This window comes from Colossoma macropomum, unplaced genomic scaffold (genome assembly GCF_904425465.1).
Source record: "Colossoma macropomum unplaced genomic scaffold, Colossoma_macropomum, whole genome shotgun sequence".
NCBI lineage: Eukaryota > Metazoa > Chordata > Actinopteri > Characiformes > Serrasalmidae > Colossoma > Colossoma macropomum.
Window position 1 is genome coordinate 90,276 of NW_023495343.1, and position 21,176 is coordinate 111,451.

The window sequence follows — 21,176 nt, forward strand, 5'->3', positions numbered from 1 at the left end:
TTAACAGATGAAACTGGTTATGAAAATGAGGACTGGTTTAAGAAATGATATGATTACTTTTTACTTACTGAAGTAGTGAAGCTTTCTCCAGTTCCTGTTGTGTTTTCCAGGGCACGAATGACATTACAACCTAAGAGGACTCTCTGAACAGAGTTTACGAAGCATGACTTCCCTGCCCCAACTGGCCCATGCAGCAGAATCCTAAGGGGCTCCACACTTGGGTTTAAATCCTCCAAGTCTTTCAGTATCTTGTCTTTTTCACTGAAAAGACAGAGGGTTAGACAGAGCACACATACACGGAAATAAAGTAAAAAAAGTACTGTGTACAAAGTCACTATTCATTTGTAATCACGTGGGTTAATCCAAGCTCAGTTCTGTATGATAAAAACAAAAAATACATGGTGGATTTTTTCTTAATGGGTGATAAAACACTTCTTCCTGCTAGACGGCATGTACTCAGAGTCAAATTAAAGATTGATTGATTAACTTGAACTCTGTCTCAAATACAAAGGCATTGTTTCAGTGCTCACCAGCAGAAGTCAATATATCACACAGATATTGATATTTAAGAGCAACTTAATGGCTATTTAGAGCGTAACTTGCATGTCAAAAAAAGACGTCCTGATCATTTTTAAGGTGCTGAACCCAAGAGGTGTAAAGCTTAGTAAGGTGTCTACATCAATGCAGCTACTTTGCAAAAGAGACAAACTACATCATGCACTTTGATTCACATCATGTTAAAGCCTTTTAGCCTCTATAGAAATGGCTGCATTGATGACTACTAAAAAAATAACTTGGCTGCATGCACAATAAATAATGGTCCTAACATTGTCAGGGGTTACTAACCAGAAAAAGTCCTAGAATTATGAGAGGCGATGGCAGGACGTGCCGGCGTTAATCAGAACAAACTTAAAATTAGTAGAGGATGGGAAAAAATAAGCAATGCCCAAGATCTTGGATTAATTTGAGAGAACAAATCTCAGATCATTTCACAGAAAGCAAACTCTTCAACATCATTACTGACTGATCTCTAACACTTCTGAGAAACGTGGAGTGAGTTTACAGAGAAATCTTTAATGCTGAGTTCTCGTTGCTATTTTAATTTTATATAATTTTAAATCTGAACACACTGCCAAACAAATGAGTCAAGACATGACCATTGATCTGCTGCAAACACAGTCAGTTTACTGTCTAATATCTCTGTTTATGTTTTTTGAATTTTTATTTTTTATTTGCTTTTTTATTTTTTAAGAAGACAAAGGTGCATTTTAAAGTCTTTCTTTGTCCACTGGTTTATAGCTATGGCTGTACAACACCTCAGTGGTAATATGACTTGATTTTATTCAACTTTAAACGATTTACTAGGCAAATATATAATTTAGCACATTTCTTTTTCATCCAAAACAAAAATTCCATTACTTTTTTTATTCAGTATTTCAAAATATGCATAAAAATACATGGAGGGCAAAATAGCTAGTGACACTGACATGTTAATAGTGTGTGTGTGGAGCTGTTATGAATGCATCATGCACAGTGGTGTCGCTAAAGATTTTACACACATCAGTGTCACCTTTGAGACTGGTCCACCACTCAAATGTGGCTCTGTGGTTAAAAAACTAGAAAACGACAAACGCAAATTGTTCATGGCAATAGATCAATGGTGGGTGCGCACCTCCCATGATCCTCTTGGCTTGTAGAGACCAGGACCAGCCAGGGTCGCTACTATATGTTAAAAACATCCTCTTTTCTCAGCAAGTAAATTGTTAAACATACTTTCATCTCAAATATCATTTTCATTTAACAGGCACAAATATACTTACTTCCATTCTACTGGCCTCCAAGGAACGTCCAGTTCTGAGCAATAAAATTAATTCAACAGTGTTAGCAGAAGAAAATGAAATAATAGGTTACACAATAATGCAATGCCTGCATGTCCATGGAAAATCGATGCAGTACAATAGAATTGTGTATTGTTTCTACATGAATTTTGTCCAATGACACAGAGATTGCTATGATATTAGTGCTATGATACAGGAATTAGTGCTATGATATTAGTGCTATGCTACAGGAATTAGTGCTATGATATTAGTGCTATTACAGATAATTCTTTGTGAGGTTGTTTACATTGAAATAGATATTGGCTGAATAAATGTAATATGTAAGTAATTATGTTAATGATTATGCCTTTTCTGTTCTACTTAATTGTGTTTTTTCATCTCACTTAGGTAAAACTTACCTGGTGAAGGAGTAGGACGGCAAGGAGTAGGAGTAGGAGGAGGAGTTGGTGACCTTGTTGTAAACACTGTTAGGCAGACCATACACATTAGCAAACGTGTTTGAAAATTTAGCATTTTTAAACTGTAATACCCGACTGTTTCTTCTTTTCATGTAAGATTTTAAAATTTGTAATAATAATAATAATAATAGTAATAATAATAAGATTTTGGAGCATGAACAGAGTATTTTTGTTCATTGTTTATTCACCTGTAACTAAGACTTTTAATGCATATTTCACAGTATTTCACAGTAAAAGCCTACTACTGAAGATGTTGACAATGTTGGCCTCTAAAGCATTTCAGATGATGCAACAGCAGGGTGGGTCAGCCCTATCAGCTTATCAACTTCAGACTTATCAACTTAATAGATTTTTTTCTAAATATACACTCATTCCAAGTTTAATGCCTGCAACAAATTTCAAAATTTCAACATGGGCAACGTAAGACTGTGGAGTTTGTGTACTGTGGGGAATAATCAAAAACACCTGTTTTGGAACTTTCCACAGGTAAACAGGTGATTAAGTATGCTGTCAGGATTGGGTATAAAATGATCATTCATTGAAAGATCAGTCCTGCATAAGTTGGTTTACAGATCATTTTCTTCTTAAGAATAGTTGGTGAATGAGGCCCAGTGATTCTCAATGCATGATTATATGGAACTTAGGAATTTCACCATCTACATTCCATGACATTGGTGGCTGAGGAGGGGCGGAGTCACTGCCTATCCACATGCACATCAAATGCTGCAGAGGAGGAGTAGAGAGTCTGGCACTCTCTCCAGTGAATAAAAACAAGAGAAGAGCTGCAGAGAAGAGGAAGCTGGTCAGCATGCCACATGCCAGAGAGACAGACTTGGCAAACCTTTCGCTTTTGTTTTGTAATTTACACTCACATATTTAAATAAAGCACTTGTGTTCACTCACGCTGGTGTTTATGTGTGTGTGTCTCTGAGCTCTGGTCCTGCTTCCCAGTCATTGTGAATCGGACATTATTAAAAGATTCAGAGAATCTGGAGAAATCTGTGCATGAAGGGCAAGGCTGAAAACTAATATTCAATTGGACATCATGTTCTCCCAAGATGAAAAATGACTATCCTGACTGTTAGCATTGCAAAGTTTAAAAGACAGCTCCTGTTACAATATAGAGGGGAGCATTAGTCAGTAACTTACACATCTCTGAAGGCACTTTTAATAAGGGCTATATATGTATTTTGAAGCAAAATATGCTGCCATCTAGACAATTTTTTTTCAGGGACATCCCTGCTTGTTTTAGCAAGACAATGCCAAGCCACATTCTGCAGCTGTTGCAACAGTGTGCCTTTGTAGTAAGTGAGCACCGGTGCTAGACTGGCCTGATTGCAGTCCAGACTTGTCTCCCATTATGTAGCACAGTATATGACAACAAAGATACACCATGTTACATCAAACAAGAATGGGAAAAATTTCAGCTTTAAAAGTACAACAGTTGTTAAACACTGTTAAAAGGAAAGGTAATGTAACAGTGGTAAACATGCCTCTGTCCAAACTATTTTGGAATATGCTGCAGACATCAAATTTAGAATAACCATGTATAAACAAAAAGCAACAAAAAAGCTAATTAGTAGAACTATTAAATATTTTGTTTGTACTGTTTTCAACTAAATACAGGTCAAACAATATTTACAAATATTGCTGTGTTTTTCTTTCCATTTTTTCCTAGTGTCGTAACTTTTATGGGAATTGGCTTGTAATAATAAATGAAATATCTTAAATAACTTATCATTATGCTGCATTGCGTCTGTGGTGAGCAGCTTATATGCTATCAAAAGTGAAAGTAAAAGTAGGGAAGCATAAACATGTGGTAGAGGAAAGATTAATTAATTCCCAAGTGAACAGAAAGCCCTTCCCAACATTTGGCCAGAAAAAGAAGGTAGATGTCTCTGTGTCAAAGTTAACTATCAAGAGAAGACCTCACCAGATTAAATACAGTGGATTTACCACAAGGTATAAACCATTGGCAAGCCTAAAAAACAAGAAGACCAGATTAGAATTTATTCATGATTTGACTCCTGTCAAAAGCAGCAGGGTGGATTTTGAAGTGTGTAGAGTTATATCACCTGCACAGATTCAGGCAAATGCTTTAAAACTCATTGGACAGTGCTTCACAGTACAGATTAACATTGACCCAAAGAATACCACCGCTTACCCATGAAGCAATAAAACACCTTGCCTGGAATCAAAGGCACATGGCTCTCTAAATACCTGCTGTCTGTGAGTTGAGGTAGCCTTATCGACATGGAGACCACAGGATCTCACCCAGAGCCACGGCTCAATCTATGAGCAGATTGACCTTCGAAAGACTGCCCAGGCTCCAAACTCCATCCTCAAGCAGCCTCGCAATGCCTATACCTAGTCGTTGACTATGGCGTGTTTGCCTGTATGGCTACTCTGACAGAGCGTCCATCCCCAGCGAAGAGAGATGCCAAGCTCCAGCCTTCGGTCCAGCCGGCTCCCTCGACTCCAGGGTAAGGTTGGCTATCTTTTTCAAGGTTCAAGGTTCTGACGCCACATATTAAATAAGAAACGCTTATAAGATATATCTACTTCTCTAATTCTCTAGACCTGCATTGAGCTGCTTTCCCAAGAAGTGCCATAAACTACATTGTCTCATACTATTTTAGCTGTGAATTACATTACCTGAGCTGTCTGATTCTTTTTCTTTTTGTTTTAATTTTTCTTTTGTTTATCATTGAAAGTAATTCAACTGCAGTTTAGCCATTAAATTCCCCTTTGACTGATGCATTCTTGGTATGAGAATTTGTCTCTATTGACTTGGTCTGTAGACTTTAAATAAATCTGGGTTACTCTAACTTCTTGTTTGAAGTTAAAGCAATAATAACAACACTAAATCTATTATAACCACCACATTATGATTGGTAGTTTGTCCAATTACTTTTGAGACCCTAAAAATGTGGGGCTATGTATGGTTGTAATTGTAGATGATTGTACTTCCTTAATTGTTCACCATACTTTGATGTGAATGTAGGCTGCTACATGTACCTTTATCCATCCAATACCTAGTCAAATTCAAGTCAAGTCAAATTTATTTATATAGCACCTTTTACAACAGATGTTGTCACAAAACAGCTTTACAAAGAATCCGGGTCCACGCCCCCAGTGAGCAAGCCTTGGCGACAGTGGCAAGGAAAAACTCCCTCAACAGGAGGAAGAAACCTTGAGAGGAACCAGACTCAAAAGTGGAACCCATCCTCCTCTGGTCGACACCGGATAACAGCACAGACACAAAACATTCAGCATGTAAGTGTAATTTAGAAGGTCTTAGTATTTGTGCTGGTAGTTTCCAGAAGCCTAAGTGATGCTGCAGTGCTGCAGCTCTGCCTCAGTGGGCTTGTGCTCAGGATCTTTATATTCTCAGAAGGAAAGTGAAAGTAAAGTACAAGTGAAACTGTATATTCAATCATGGCTTTTAATAGATGAATCACTAACATAATAATCAATTAAATTCAATATTTCTTTCAGTTTCTGTTTGGTGGATGACCCCTGGGCATGATCTGGCCAGCAGACACAGTAAGGCAGTTATTCATGTCCACTGGAAGAGATTGAACAGGAGACTGCACCTGCTTAGTCACAGCCTGTGAAAGCTTTCCTCATCCCTCACCCACACCATTTTTCATTTATAGTCACATTTATAAATGTGCTCAGCAGTATGTGCCTGTTTTGTGGAGACCACTGACATAAACATTAAACAAGCAGCATCTCACATTCTGTTTTCAACATATTGAGAGAAACCTTCATGTCACTGAGGTGTGTATTTTACACTCTGAGTGTCAGTTGTGGATATATAACTGTGCTCCATCTGTCATTGCAGGAACTGTGTAAGGCTTGAATTAGCAAGGCTAGCTTAAACCATTGGTAATGTAGGCTATATTCCTAAACAATTGCAGCTGCTATCTGTTGTTATCTAGTGGCTAACACAACGTTCTCTGTTGTAGTATTAATTTAGCCTTTTAGAGTGCTAAGAATGATCCACCACCCAAATAGTACTATTATTATTATTTTTATTATTATTATTATTATTATTATTATTATTATTATTATAAGAGAGGCAACTTTTGTACAGCTTGTTTGATACAGTTTTTACACATCACATTATTTGGATTGAGTGGCTCGGTTTATATTGGGTTAGCTTGGGTTTAAATCAAAAAAGAAATGCCATATTGGAGCACTGGGCAATTTTTCTTTCTCCATTTTCTTTATACAATTATGGTCAAAATAGATGGTTTTATAACAAGGTCACACTGACTGTTTAAAAGGATATTTTAACATGGTACTTAATAGTAAATGCAAAACTAACAAGTAAACCCAACAAACTCTGATTTCAGACTTCATAGTGGTGGTGATATGAACCAGGGGTCATGATGTCTACAGCACAAACATACATAGTATAACACTATATATTAACACTACATGCAGACATTTTGAAAAGCACTGGAATTCTCTTTTACTCTGTTTGTGAACTGCCACTCGATTAGTACATGAATTCTGCATAGTCGTTGGCAAAGTTGACAATATCCCTCAGTGCCATGAGAATGAGAACATCCACATTGGTATCTTCAGTGATCTCCACATGATAGTTCTTCACAGGGTAGATGTTCTTCAATGAGATTCCCAGTTCATAACTGCTCACCTCAACCTGAAAAATAAACATGTGTCAAGGGCAATCTCTTCATTTAGACTTTTCACTCTCTACTGTACATTACACCTTTTTTAATATTGAACATAATTTTACATTTTCAGAGATGCATAACCCAACCATTTGGGATTCTTTATCAGTGTCTCTGGATTGCAATCTGTTTTGAGTTTGCTAGTGGAGTATAAGAGGCCATTTTTTTGGAAACTCCTCTCCCTGTTCACCCTGTTTCTGAGCCATGTTCCTCTCCTCCCCAGCCCTTCTGTGTGGCAGCATGGTAGATCAGGGAAAATGCCTTGGTCTCTCATTCTGGTGTCTTGGATAGGAGCACATTCTGGACCTTTGTCAAATGCAAAAATTGAAAAAGCTAATTAAATTGTCCTTACCGTTGCATTTCCCTCATGAGTGTGTTGAATTTAAAACAAATTTCAAATGCAAATGTGCCTTTGCATCTGCATTTCTGTGCATAATGGCTGGGAATGTAATGTGCCAGCTTCCTGCTAGGTCACCTCCAACCACAAAGAGCAGGCAGAGACCCGGGACGAGGTGATTGAGGCTGATCAGGTGCAGCTGTGCACGTTCTACTTAAGGAGCGCTCTCTCACAGCTCACCACTCAGTCTTGAGTTTATGCTGCCATCTGCATATTTCTCTGCTGAACTGGTAAATGGTATTCTCTTGGTTCTTGAGTTTTTATTAAAGTCTGGGTTTTTTTCCTCAGTTGTTTTTATTGTGTAAGTATAAAAAAAAAGAAAAAAAAGAAAGAAATTCTGTTGACTGCTCTCCAGAATAAAAAATGTACTTGAAAATGCTGCTGTGGTGTTTCTTTTGTTTGGCCTTAGTTTTCTCCCTTTTTTAATCAACACTTCTGCAAGACTCTCCTCAGCTTTGCTGCGGTAGCCTAGCAGTAACGCACTCACTCCCATATTGCGAGGTTGTGAGACTGAGTCTTGCACAGTACAACATGGCTTTTCTTCTTTTGTCTCCTATTCTTGAATCTCTACTGCTCTGCACTCTGTCTCTCTGAGTCAGTCTCTCTAAGTCCATCTCTGTACCTGGTCAGTGGCTTATCCCAGAGCTTGCTGGGTTTTTAATGTGGGGAATGCTAATTTGATCATCCCGTGGGATAAGCCAGCCACCATGTTACAGGAAAAAAAAATTAAATTGGAAAGCAAAGTGCTTTTCACATTCCATTTTCATTGGCTTAGTGGTCTGACTCTGACATATTACAAACAGAATAACAATCACCCACTTGCAATTGCAGTTCTTCATCGTTGCTCTTCAGCTCTGCCAATATTAAAATGTATTTGCAGCTTTGTTTGCAATCATAGTTTCATTGCCAGTGAAGCTTTCCTGTAAGTCAAACACTGTGGGTGGGACGTCAAAAGGGACTTTTAAGTGTAGAGCATATTTTAAGAGGAAGTGAAAACGTTTCTTATTTCATGTGGCAGTGATTTTTGACTGACTTGGAGAGCTTGTGACTATCATGTATCAATGATAGTGACATTGCAACGGGCTTTGGGCAGGTTTTTGCAGGAATGTTGGAGGAACACTGTTCCTGGAGGAACACTGCCCTGCAGCTTCAACACCAATTTGAATAGTCAGGGGTTGGTAACAAGCTGGACTCGGTTTTCCAAAATTATTTTATTAAGAGCATCTTAACAATACTGGTAGAGAGTGTCCACTGTGATGCTCCCATCACCTGTTAAGTACAACCTTTTTGCTAAGATGCTTCTTGCAAATCCAGTTCTGGTTAGTTTAATCAAGTGTGCTGAGAGCAGTGATAACATTAAAATATACACGGCAGTGTTCCTCCTGGACCAGGGATGGGAAATACTGTACTAACCCACTGTGTCTCCTTGATGAGAACACCCATCATTGTCTGTCCAGGTCCAATGACAGTCCTGCGAACCTCTGTCCAAGGTTGATCACAATGTCACTAACATTGGTGCTTGTGGTAGCCGCCACAAGCTCTCCTAGTCAGTCAAGAATCACCTCTACATGAAACATTAAATTTTTGACCGATTTATCTTCAGTCTGTTTGGGGAGTTAAAATGGGACTAGTACCAGCACTAGCATTAAGATACTGAAAAACGAAATGTCAAAAGCAGTTGCTAGCAAGTGCTAGAAATTCCCCTTGTAAATATTTAGGTCGGTTGCAGCTTGTTCCCTTTTACGTACACTTCAACCAAATTGAATTTGCTTCTTTTAAATAGAACAAAATGTGAAAACATCACTTCCCATGTTTGACAATGTATATTCAGTCTCATTGGAGCTTAGCATAGCCAAACAGCATTTTAGATTGAAATGATTCATAATTCATAATTCTCTTCTCATATAGCTGAATATATCATGTGAAGATCAATGTTTGATGTTTCATAGTGGGGTTGCACACATAGGTTACCTTCTCTTTGATCTTCTTGCTGTGGTAAAGTTTTCGCAAGTCTCGGCTGACTATCTCACATGCGTTATCCACTTTCGTCAACACAATGACTTGTGGGATGCCTATAATGTTAAGTAATACATATAACACAAAGAATTCAAAAATAGATAAATATGGATTTACATTTGGCAGGCGCTCTTATCCAGAGCGACTTACAATGTGATCATTTTACACAGGTAGGTGAAGGTAGTGTTAGGAGTCTTGCCCAAGGACTCTTTTTGGTATAGTGCAGGGTGTTTGCCCAAGTGGGGACTGAACTCCAGTCTACAACATAGAAGGCTGAAGTGTTATCCACTACCATAACAACCATCAAGCATCATATGCGTTTCTTAATGGGCTAAAGATCATTCTCTTAAAATCTCTTAAAATTTTTCAGAAATAAATGGCTGACTTTTTAAATTCACATGTGAATCCCACATCAAACTCAGGGATCAAAGATGCTAATATGTAATAACCAACTTACTCAAGTCAGAAGCTGTCTTTCGAATTGCCCTCATTTTGTCAAGCACACTTTCATCCATTCTTGAGATGGTATCAGCAGGAACAATGCTGACCAGACAGTGGATTTTATCACCTAGATTTGGGTTGGGATTGTACCTCTTGTCATCCTTACTTATAGGTCCACGGGGATTAAACTAAAACAGAAAATGAATACATTTTGAGTGTGCAAAATGACTCCCAGTTGATTTATCAATTGCAGGTTTTAGTGCACCTGATTTATGAAGATGCATTAACGGTGTGACACTGTTCAAGCAATACAGTTAGCAAAAATAGGGGCACTACTATTAACAACCTTCTATTAACAATTTACTAACATGATCTGGAAGTTGGCTATAAGGGTACACATGAATAACACAAGTTGTTAAAAGTAAGAAAGGAAAAGCTCAGGAAATGGATGTTATGTTACTTTACACTCTTACAGACATCCAGTGGTGGACAGTTACTAAGTAAATGTAATTTGTTACTGTACTTAAGTAGGTTTTTTGTGTAGCTGTACTTTACTGTACAGTATTAAGTATTTCCATTTTGGGCGACTTTTTACTTTCACTCCCTACATTTCAAATCAAACATCTTACTTTTTACTCCACTACATTTTGCAAAATCTGTCATTTCTTTGGCTTATGTGTGTATGAAAACATGTCAAAATGAAAGAAGCGTGATGCATGCACACCAATCAAGTTACAGTGCGTACTATGTTTTGAGCTTGTTTTGACCTGTTGGACATACCGACCCAGTGCAGCACACGGTTCAACATCAGTGCAGCAGTGTAATATTTTGGGAGAGTCTATTCAACATAAATGATGAGCTAACCTAACTTTGTGTAAATAGACCACAATATAGAAATATGTACACATATGCAGTTGTGACTGTCGTGTTTCTTTTTTCTGAATTTTTACAAACACTTTCATTTTATAGTAAATTTGTTTTGGCTAGTTTACGTTTATGAACAGAGAGCTACAGATGCAATATAGTAAAACTCATTTATGAACCTGTGTTGAAAGCAAGTCTTTATTAAACTTGTAACTAAGTTGCAAATAAATCTTAAACTAAAACTTTGCTTATTTGCAAAAAGTTATTTCAGAGCCACTCAGTTCTACTAAATGGAAATTGTTTGCCCTCAGTGTTTTGTGCTTATGATAATTTTAATAGACATCAGGGTCAGACTAATTAATAACATTCTATAAGTATCTCTACTTTAACTCAAGTACATGATTTGTGTACTTCATCCACCACTGCAGGCATCACACCTGGTGACACCCCATATTGTTCACACACATCCAAAAAAACGTGGCAATGACAGGGGTGATAACAGCACTGGTAGAGCCACCATTTATACACTGTTAGTTCATAAAGCATCCCGACAGGTAAAATGTAAACATCCCTTTATCATTTCCAATGTTTGCATAATCCGCTCTGTCATATTGGTGACATCCATAACAGCAAATTAGATTGATATGATTCATCATTTCTAATTCACTTCTCCTGAGTGTGCTGCACGCTTCATGCTTGCAGTAACAACAGCGACACAAACAAAATAAGCTTATATATCATTCTGACTGTCAAATATCATGAGGTGAATGAGGTTGAAGAGCTGAGTAAGCAATGGAGAAATCATTGGATAATGAAAACAAACAGGAAACAACTTTCAGCCATCTCCCTCTTACTTTACCAAAGTCCGCTTTCCTCTGTTAGAGGTCTACAGTTAAGAATGTGTTGAGAATTGTTCAAGACTGACAACTGACATTGACTGATGACAGACTTTTGCAATCTAAATATTTATGTTTGGATCTCTTGTGCTTTAGCTCAATAATGAATGCTGTTGATGCCAGAATATTAGCATATTGTTCACTAAACTTAACCTAATGTCAAGATAATATTGATGAACCCCAACAAAAACATACACATAGCAATTAATTATTTTGCGATCATGGCAACATTTGTTGGTGTAATTAACGATACAAAAGAGACAATATTGCTGAAACAGACCAAATAATTATATAATTCTAGCGATTTTTGTGATATTTAGCTCACTGATCATATGGATGATTGTAGGTCTAAACAAGTAATATGAACTTGTGAAATATTTCTGTTTACATATTTAAAGATAATTGCATGCTTATATGTTAGTAATCATTAATAAGCAGTCCTTAAAATGAAATGTTACTGAATTTTGTTCACATTTTCAGTATTTATTTGGCAAATGTGTTCCAAGAGTAAATAAGCAATTTATGTAGTACATGTTTGGCAATTCTATTGCTATTTGTCATTTCAGTATTTATTATTCAATATGCAAAATATGCACAGAAAACCTCCTGGCTGAGTGATCATGGTCACAACACACAGGAAACTCATCTTTACTCACATTGGTTATGATGTTTCCTGTTTTGTAAAAACTGGTCACTGTATCTTTCTTTGTCATGAGGTAATGCCTTCTTAAGGCTAATAAAACAGCAAAACTCCTCAGTGTGTTGTCATTTGAGACTTTGTCTGGCCCTGGCTGGGAATAAGCTGGAAAACTGACAACAGTTAATCATATAAACTGGACAAGAATGTGGACTTACCTTGTATCCATCTAAAATATGTCCCTCTAAAACTCTGATGATGTCTCCAGTGTCTATCCCTCCTTTATTTGTTTCAAGTCCCATGATGTCACTGAAAACAAAAGGATAATATCCACCTCCACGCTTCTTCATCTTGTGTGTTTTGATCTAGAAACAGATTCAAACATACTGTATTTAACCACAGTGGCAGTGTGGCGTTAGGAGATTATTACCCTGAAGCGCCTGCTCCCATTTACCAAGACTGTAAAAAATTGAAAATGTAATAATGCAAGTAATTTAAATCCTAAATGTTAATGAAAATAGTAAATAAATAAATGAATAATTGTGAATTTGTTCCTAGCAACACGTTTGAAAAAAGATGGGACGGGGGAATGTTTACCACTGTGTTTCATCACCTCTTCTTTTAACAACACTGTAAGTGTTTGGGAACTGAGGAGACACTGCTGTAGTTTGAAAGTGAAAGGTTTTCTATTCTTGTTTGATACAGGATTTCAGCTGCTCGACAGTTCAGGGTCTCCTATTTTTCATTTCATAATGCACTAAATAATCTCAAATGGGTGACAGGTCTGGACTGCAGGCAGACAAGTTTAGCACCCAGATTCTTTTCCTACAGAGCTGTGCTGTTTAATTGTGCCTGTGTTCATTTACATGAAGTTCTTAGTAGATAACCAGCTGATTAGAACTTTCCAAAATTGGTGAAAATCCCCCTCACCGATGAATTTCAAGAGTTTAGAATTTTTACAGTTAACAGATGAAGCTCTGAGGACTGGTTTAAGAAATGATATGATTACTTTGTACTTACTGAAGTAGTGAAGCTTTCTCCAGTTCCTGTTGTGTTTTCCAGAGCATTCATGGTATTACGGCCTAAGAGGACTCTCTGAACAGAGTTTACGAAGCATGACTTCCCTGCCCCAACTGGCCCATGCAGCAGAATCCTAAGGGGCTCCACACTTGGGTTTAAATCCTCCAAGTCTTTCAGTATCTTGTCTTTTTCACTGAAAAGACAGACAATTAGGGTTAGACAGAGCACACAGACATGGAAAGAAAGTAAAAAAAAGTACAGTGTACACTACTCATTTGTAAACAAGTGGGTTAATCCAAGATCAGTTCTGTATGTTAAAAACAAAAAATACATGGTGGATTTTTTCTTAATGGGTGATAAAACACTTCTTCCTGCTAGACGGCATGTACTCAGAGTCAGATTAAAGATTGATTGATTAACTTGAACTCAAATACAAAGGCATTGTTTCAGTGCTCACCAGCAGAAGTCATTGTATCACACAGACATTGATTTTTTTATTTAAGATCAACTTAATATCTATTTAGTGTTAAGTGTTTAGAGCGTAACTTGTGTGTCAAAAAAGACGTCCTGATCATTTTTAAGGTGCTGGACCCAAGAGGTGTAAAGCTTAGTAAGGTGTCTACATCAATGCAGCTACTTTGCAAAAGAGACAAACTACATCATGCACTTTGATTCACATCATGTTAAAGCCTTTTAGCCTCTATAGAAATGGCTGCATTGATGACTACTAAAAAAATAACTTGGCTGCATGCACAAATAATAATATGACTTGATTTTATTCAACTTTAAACGATTTACTAGGCAAAAATATAATTTAGCACGTTTCTTTTTCATCCATAACAAAAAATTCAATTACTTTTTTTATTCAGTATTTCAAAATATGCATAAAAAAACATGGAGCGCAAAATATCTAGTGACACTGGCATGTTACTAGTGCGTGTGGAGCTGTTATGAATGTATCAGGCACAGAGGTGTTGCTAAAGATTTAACACACATCAGTGTCGGTGTAAGGTGTCGTTACTAGTTCTGGTCACCAGGTGGCAGTATACGCGCTACACGTTATTTCTCTCTTTAGTGTTGGTGCTCAACAAGGAAAGCACAGTATTGTGTGCTTCCTTGAAGGTAAGACATGCTGACTGTGCTCTGTGATGAATCCTAATTAATGCTTTAAAAATATCTAACATCCATTGGTGTTTTGGACAGATAACCACTGGATAACATGTTAGGTTGAGTTAGTTGTCCAAATTAGTACATATTTTTGTGCTATTTTTTCGTGTTAAACATTGCAAGCTAAAAGAATGTGGTGTAATACTAGTTGCTAAGCTCATTTGTTTTATCAGTTTTAGTTTAATGTGACCTGTTTTACATGTAGGCTTGGGAATTTGAACTGTTTAAGCAGTATATGTATTTTTAAATATGAGAGCTGTGAATGCCACCGAGTACGACGTACATTTGAAGAAACTGTGAATGTTAGCTGAGAATTTCATTTAGTGTAAGTTAGAAGTGGGGAAAAAACTGGACTTATTTGACAGTATTGTGTGCTTCCTTGAAGATATGCCAAGCTGCTGTCTGAGGCTGACAATAAAACAGCGCCACGAGCTGATTGCACCACATTCCTGCGCTTCCTGGCCCCTTTTTCTACTACCATCAAATCACAACGCAGAGCCCAGCTGGGAAGTTGTGTAGCGAGAAAGAAAGGGTTACATCACCATTGAGACCGCTCAAGTGTGGCTCTGTGGTTATAAAACTGCTCTTTAATGCAGGGCTAGAAAATGACTAACACAAACTGTTCATGGCAATAGCTGAATGGTGGGTGCGCACCTTCCACGATCCTCTGGGCATGTAGGGACCAGGACCAGCCAGGGTCGCTACTATATGTTAAAAACATCCTCTTTTCTCAGCATTCTCTCTCAAGTAAAGCGTTAAACATACTTCTCAAATATTTTCATTTAACAGGCACAAATGTACTTACTTCCAGTATACTCGTCTCCAAGGAACGTCTAGTTCTGAGCAATAAAATGAATTCAGCAGTGTTAGCAGAAGAAAATGAAATTGTGGGTTACACAGCAATGCGTGCATGACAATGGAAAATCGATGCAGTACAATAAACTGTGCATATTGTTTCTATATTAATGTAGTCCTGTGATACAGAGCTTAGTGCTATGATATTAGTGCTATGATACAGGGCTTAGTGCTATGGTATTAGTGCTATGATACAGGGCTTAGTGCTATGATAGTAGTGTTATGATACAGGGTTTAGTGCTATGATATTAGTGTTATGATACAGGGTTTAGTGCTATGATATTAGTGTTATGACAGGGCTCAGTGTTATGATATTAGTGTTATGACACAGGGCTTAGTGCTATGATATTAGTGCTATGATAGTAGTGTTATGATACAGGGTTTAGTGCTATGATATCAGTGTTATGACACAGGGTTTAGTACTTTGATATTAGTGTTATGACAGGGCTCAGTGTTATGATATTAGTGTTATGACACAGGGTTTAGTGCTATGATAGTAGTGTTATGATACAGGGCTCAGTGCTATGATAGTAGTGTTATGACACAGGGCTTAGTGCTATGATATTAGTGCTATGATACAGGGATTAGTGCTATGATATTAGTGCTATGATACAGGGATTAGTGCTATGATAGTAGTGTTATGATACAGGGCTTAGTGCTATGGCATTAGTGCTATGACACAGGGCTTAGTGCTATGATATTAGTGTTATGATACAGGACTTAGTGCTATGATATTAGCGCTTTCATACATTCTTCTTGAGGTTGTTAACATTGAAATATATATTGATTGAATAAATGTATTATGTTAAGGATTATGCCATTTCTGTTCTACTTAATTGTGTTTTTTTCATCTCAGGTAAAACTCACCTGGTGAAGGAGCACGACGGCAAGGTTTAGGAGTAGGGGGAGGAGTTGGTGTCTGTTTAAACACTGTAAGACACATCATACATATTAGCAAATGTGTTTCTTTTCCTGATTAAAAAAAAAAAGAAATGAGCATTTTTAAATTGCAGTACCCTACTGTGTCTGTGTTTGTTCTTTTAAAATTTGTAATAATAATAAGAATTTGGAGCATGAACGGAGTATTCTGTGTACAAATTATCCAATTATTTTTGCAAAACGTTTTGAATATTGGTCAAATTCACCTTTAACTAAGAATTTCACTGCATATTTCACAGTATCTCACAGTAAAAGCCTACCACTGAAAATGTTCACAATGTTGGCCTCTAAAGCATTTCAGATGATACAACAGCAGGGTGGGTCAGCCCTATCAGCTTATCAACTTCAGACTTATCAACTTAATAGATTTTTCTAAATATACACTCATTCCAAGTTTAATGCCTGCCTGCATTCCAAAATTTTAACATGAGCAATATAAGACCGTGGAGTTTGTGGACTGATCAAAAACACCTGTTTTGAAACTTTCCGCAGGTAAGCAGGTGATTAAGTATGCTGTCAGGATTGGGTATAAAACGATCACTCATTGAAATCTCTGTCGTTTATGAGGAAGGATGATGAGTTGAGGTTCCCCACTTTGAGAAAAACTGCATGAATGAACAGTCCAACAGTTTAAGAATGCTGGGCCCCATTCACCAATAACTTAAATGTGTTCTTGAGAAAGGTCCTAAAAAAGTCTATATCAGATTCATCATATAGTGGTCTTAAACCACTGAACAGCTTTGTGCTCTTGAGTGTGTGATTCTGTTTTTACCTAAGAACAAAACCCAAATAAGAAAACTGGTGAAAATTGGTGAATATCAAAATCTTGAAAATTGTGAAAACTGCATAAATTGGTTTTCAGAGGATTTTTTTTTTTTTCTTAAGAATGGCTGGTGAATAAGGCCCAGTGATTCTCAATGCACATTTGTGGCTGGGGGGGTGGGGGGCACTGCCTATCCACATGCATATCAGGTGCTTCTCCTCTGATCGAACGGACAGCTGCACTTAATCAGAGGAGGACTAGAGAGTCTGGCACGCTCTCTAGTGAATAAAAAAAGAGAAGAGCTGGAGAGAAGAGGAAGCTGGTCAGCATGCCACATGCCAGAGAGAGAGACAGATTTGGACTTGTAAGATAACGAAAGACTCTTTAACGTAAGGCTGGGCAAACCTTTCACTTTTGTTTTGTGGTTGCTTCACACTCACGTTTAAATAAAGCACTTGTGTTCACTCACACTGGTGTTTATGTACTTTTACATTTACATTCACAGCATTTAGCAGACACTCTTATCCAGAGAGACTTACAAAAAGACTCGAGAAATCTATGCATGAAGGGCAAGGTTGAAAACTAATATTAAATGTCTGTGACCTTTGTTCCCTCAGACAGCACTGTGATAAAAACCAGTATGCTTCTGTAATGAATTCAACCACATGGGTTTAGTAATACTTCAGAAAACCCTCAGTAAACACAGTTTGTCACGGCAAAGCATCAACAACATCCAGAAATGCCACCGACTTCTCTGGGCTATAGATCATCTGAGATGAACATATGCTAAGTGTAAATGTTTGCGGTGGTCTGATGAGTCCACCTTCAGAATTTTTCTTTTAAATAATGGACATCATGTTCATCATGTAATGACTATCCTGATTGTTAGCGATGCAAAGTTCAAAGGACAGCTCCTGTCATGGTATAAGGGTATTAGTCAGTAACTTGCACATCTCTGAAGGCACTTTTAATGCTAAGGGGTATATTTGTTTTTTGAAGAAAATATGCTGCCATCTAGACAACTTTTTGAGGGACGTCCCTGCTTATTTCAGCAAGACAATGCCAAGCCACATTCTGCAGCTGTTGCAACAGTGTGCCTTGATAGTAAGTGAGCACAGGTGCTAGACTGGCCTGATTGCAGTCCAGACTTGTGTCCCATTGAAAACATCTGGTGCAGTAAACATGCCTCTGTCCAAACTATTTTGGAATATGCTGCAGACATCAAATTTAGAATAAACATATATAAACAAAAAGCAACAAAAAAGCTAATTAGTAGAACTATTAAATATTTTGTTTGTACTGTTTTCAATTAAATACAGGTCAAACAATATTTACAAATATTGCTCTGTTTTTCTTTCCATTTTTTCCTAGTGTCATAACTTTTTTTGGAAATGGGCTTGTAATAATAATTATTTTATATAACTTATTAACATGACACATGAAGGGAAAACGGTATGTCCTGTTAATCAGTACAAAACAAAGACAAATGTATTAATCAATTTAATAAAATTTGAATTTCTTTCATGTAGCATCGTAAGGAACAGTTTAATGTGGCAAGGGACATTTTTAAATAGACCTACTTTCTATTCTAGCACTGCAGTTTGGTGCTTACCTTCTAGCAGGAAATCAAGAAGACCCATCATGAAAAAGATTTTTTCTTTCTATCTGAAAGCAACTGATCTTTTTTTTTTTTTTCAAAATCTTTTCCTTTTTTTTCTAGGTAAGATAGACAGTACCAAAATATCTTCTCCTCCCGTCTCCTTCAGAAGCCCAAGTGATAATGATGTGGGTCCTGCAGCTCTGCTGCATTGCGTCTGTGGTGAGCAGCTTATATGCTATCAAAAGTGAAAGTAAAAGTAGGGAAGCATAAACATGTGGTAGAGGAAATAGTAACTAATTCCCAAGTAAACAGAAAGCCCTTCCCAACATTTGGCCAGAAAAAGAAGGTAGATGTCTCTGTGTCAAAGTTAACAATCAAGAGAAGACCTCACCAGATTAAATACAGTGGATTTACCACAAGGTCTAAACCATTGGCAAGCCTAAAAAACAAGAAGATTAGAATTTATTCATGATTTGACTCCTGTCAAAAGCAGCAGGGTGGATTTTGAAGTGTGTAGAGTTATATCATCTGCACAGATTCAGGCAAATGCTTTAAAACTCATTGGACAGTGCTTCACAGTACAGATTAACATTGACCCAAAGAATACTGTGACAGCAACCCAAGACTTTTAATGGTAAAGAAATAGAATTTTCTGCAATAGCAAGTGACCTTAGTCCTATCAAGCACGCAGTTTATTTACTGAAGGCAAAACTCAAGGTAAAACCCCAAGAAAAAGCAGGAACTGAAGACTCAAGTAAAGGCCTGACATCTATAGATTCCAGACCTCCAGGTAATGACTGCAAATGATTTGCAACCAAGTATTAAAATTGACAATTTAATTTATTGTTGCAGGCACTTTATGGACTCTATTTCAAACTGGGTGTTTACTTATCGCATCACCAAATCAAGAGTTAAGAGTTCTGGCTCCACAGATTCTGGGGTTTGGAGCCTAAAACTGTTGCAGGAACACTCACCAACCCTGGACTAAGCCTAATTTATGGCTGAGTCAAGGAACAGAACACCACCCCTTACCCATGAAGCAATAAAACACCTTGCCTGGAATCAAAGGCACATGGCTCTCTAAATACCTGCTGTCTGTGAGTTGAGGTAGCCTTATCGACAACCCCAGGATCTCACCCAGAGCCACGGCTCAATCTGTGAGCAGATTGACCTTTGAAAGACTGCCCAGGCTCCAAACTCCATTCTCAAGCAGCCTCGAGACACCTATGCCTAGTTGTTAACTATGGTGCGTTTGCCTGTATGGCTACTCTGACAGAGCCTCCATCCCCAGCGAAGAGAGATGCCAAGCTCCAGCCTTCGGTCCAGCCGGCCCCAAGACGACCCCTCCTGGAGGGATTGAAATCAGCTCCCTCGACTCCAGGGTAAGGTTGGCTATCTTTTTTTTTTGTTTGTTTGTTTTTTAAGTCAAGGTTCCGACGCCACATATTAAATAAGAAACGCTTTTTAGATATATCTACTTCTCTAATTCTCGAGAGGCTCTTTTACGCCTACGTTTTGAGCTGCTTTCCCAAGAAGTGCCATAAACTACATTGTCTCATACTATTTTAGCTGTGAATTACATAACCTGAGCTGTCTGATTCTTTTTCTTTTTGTTTTAATTTTTCTTTTGTTTATCATTGAAAGTAATTCAACTGTTGTCTGATATTTAGTCATTAATATCCCCTTTGACTGATGCATTCTTGGTGTGGGCATTTGTCTCTATTGACTTGGTCTGTAGACTTTAAATAAATCTGGGTTACTCTAGCTTCTTGTCAGAAGTTAAAGCAATAATAACAACACTAAATCTATTATAACCACCACATTATGATTGGTAGTTTGTCCAATTACTTTTGAGACCCTAAAAATGTGGGGCTATGTATGGTTGTAATTGTAGATGATTGTACTTCCTTAATTGTTCACCATACTTTGATGTGAATGTAGGCTGCTACATGTACCTTTATCCATCCAATACCTAGTCAAATTCAAGTCAAGTCAAATTTATTTATATAGCACCTTTTACAACAGATGTTGTCACAAGACAGCTTTACAAAGAATCCGGGTCCACACCCCCAGTTAAGCAAGCCTTGGCGACAGTGGCAAGGAAAAACTCCCTCAACAGGAGGAAGAAACCTTGAGAGGAACCAGATTCAAAAGTGGAACCCATCCTCCTCTGGTCGACACCGGATAACAGCACAGACACAAAACATTCAGCATGTAAGTGTAATTTAGAAGGTCTTAGTATTTGTGCTGGTAGTTTCCAGAAGCCTAAGTGATGCTGCAGTGTTGCAGCTCTGCCTCAGTGGGCTTGTGCTCAGGATCTTTATATTCTCAGAAGGAAAGTGAAAGTAAAGTACAAGTGAAACTGTACATTCAATCATGGCTTTTAATAGATGAATCACTAACATAATAATCAATTAAATTCAATATTTCTTTCAGTTTCTGTTTGGTGGATGACCCCTGGGCATGATTGTGATTGGTAGGTTGTCCAATTACTTTTGAGACCCTAAAATGTGGGGCTATATATATATATATTTTGTAATTGTAGATGGTTGCAGCTCTGCCTCAGTGGGCTTGTGCTCAGG

At 37.6% G+C, this 21,176-nt stretch overlaps 1 protein-coding gene and 1 long non-coding RNA gene across 2 annotated transcripts; one reads left to right on the forward strand and one right to left on the reverse strand.

Moving 5' to 3' along the window:
- Positions 1-5,534: 5,534 nt before the first annotated feature.
- LOC118801828 (interferon-induced protein 44-like) lies at positions 5,535-18,789 on the reverse strand. The gene is made up of 8 exons (XM_036562209.1): positions 18,607-18,789; positions 16,160-16,222; positions 15,243-15,276; positions 13,271-13,463; positions 12,469-12,615; positions 9,870-10,041; positions 9,368-9,468; positions 5,535-6,968 (listed from the first exon to the last, which is right to left on the reverse strand). Exons 1-8 carry the CDS (start codon positions 18,635-18,637, stop codon positions 6,804-6,806), a joined length of 906 nt encoding a protein of 301 aa, XP_036418102.1. The 5' UTR covers positions 18,638-18,789; the 3' UTR covers positions 5,535-6,803.
- LOC118801829 lies at positions 16,147-19,533 on the forward strand. Its single transcript, XR_005006581.1, has 3 exons — positions 16,147-16,224; positions 18,715-18,813; positions 19,447-19,533. It is a non-coding gene; the product is annotated as an uncharacterized LOC118801829 (long non-coding RNA).
- Positions 19,534-21,176: the final 1,643 nt, after the last annotated feature.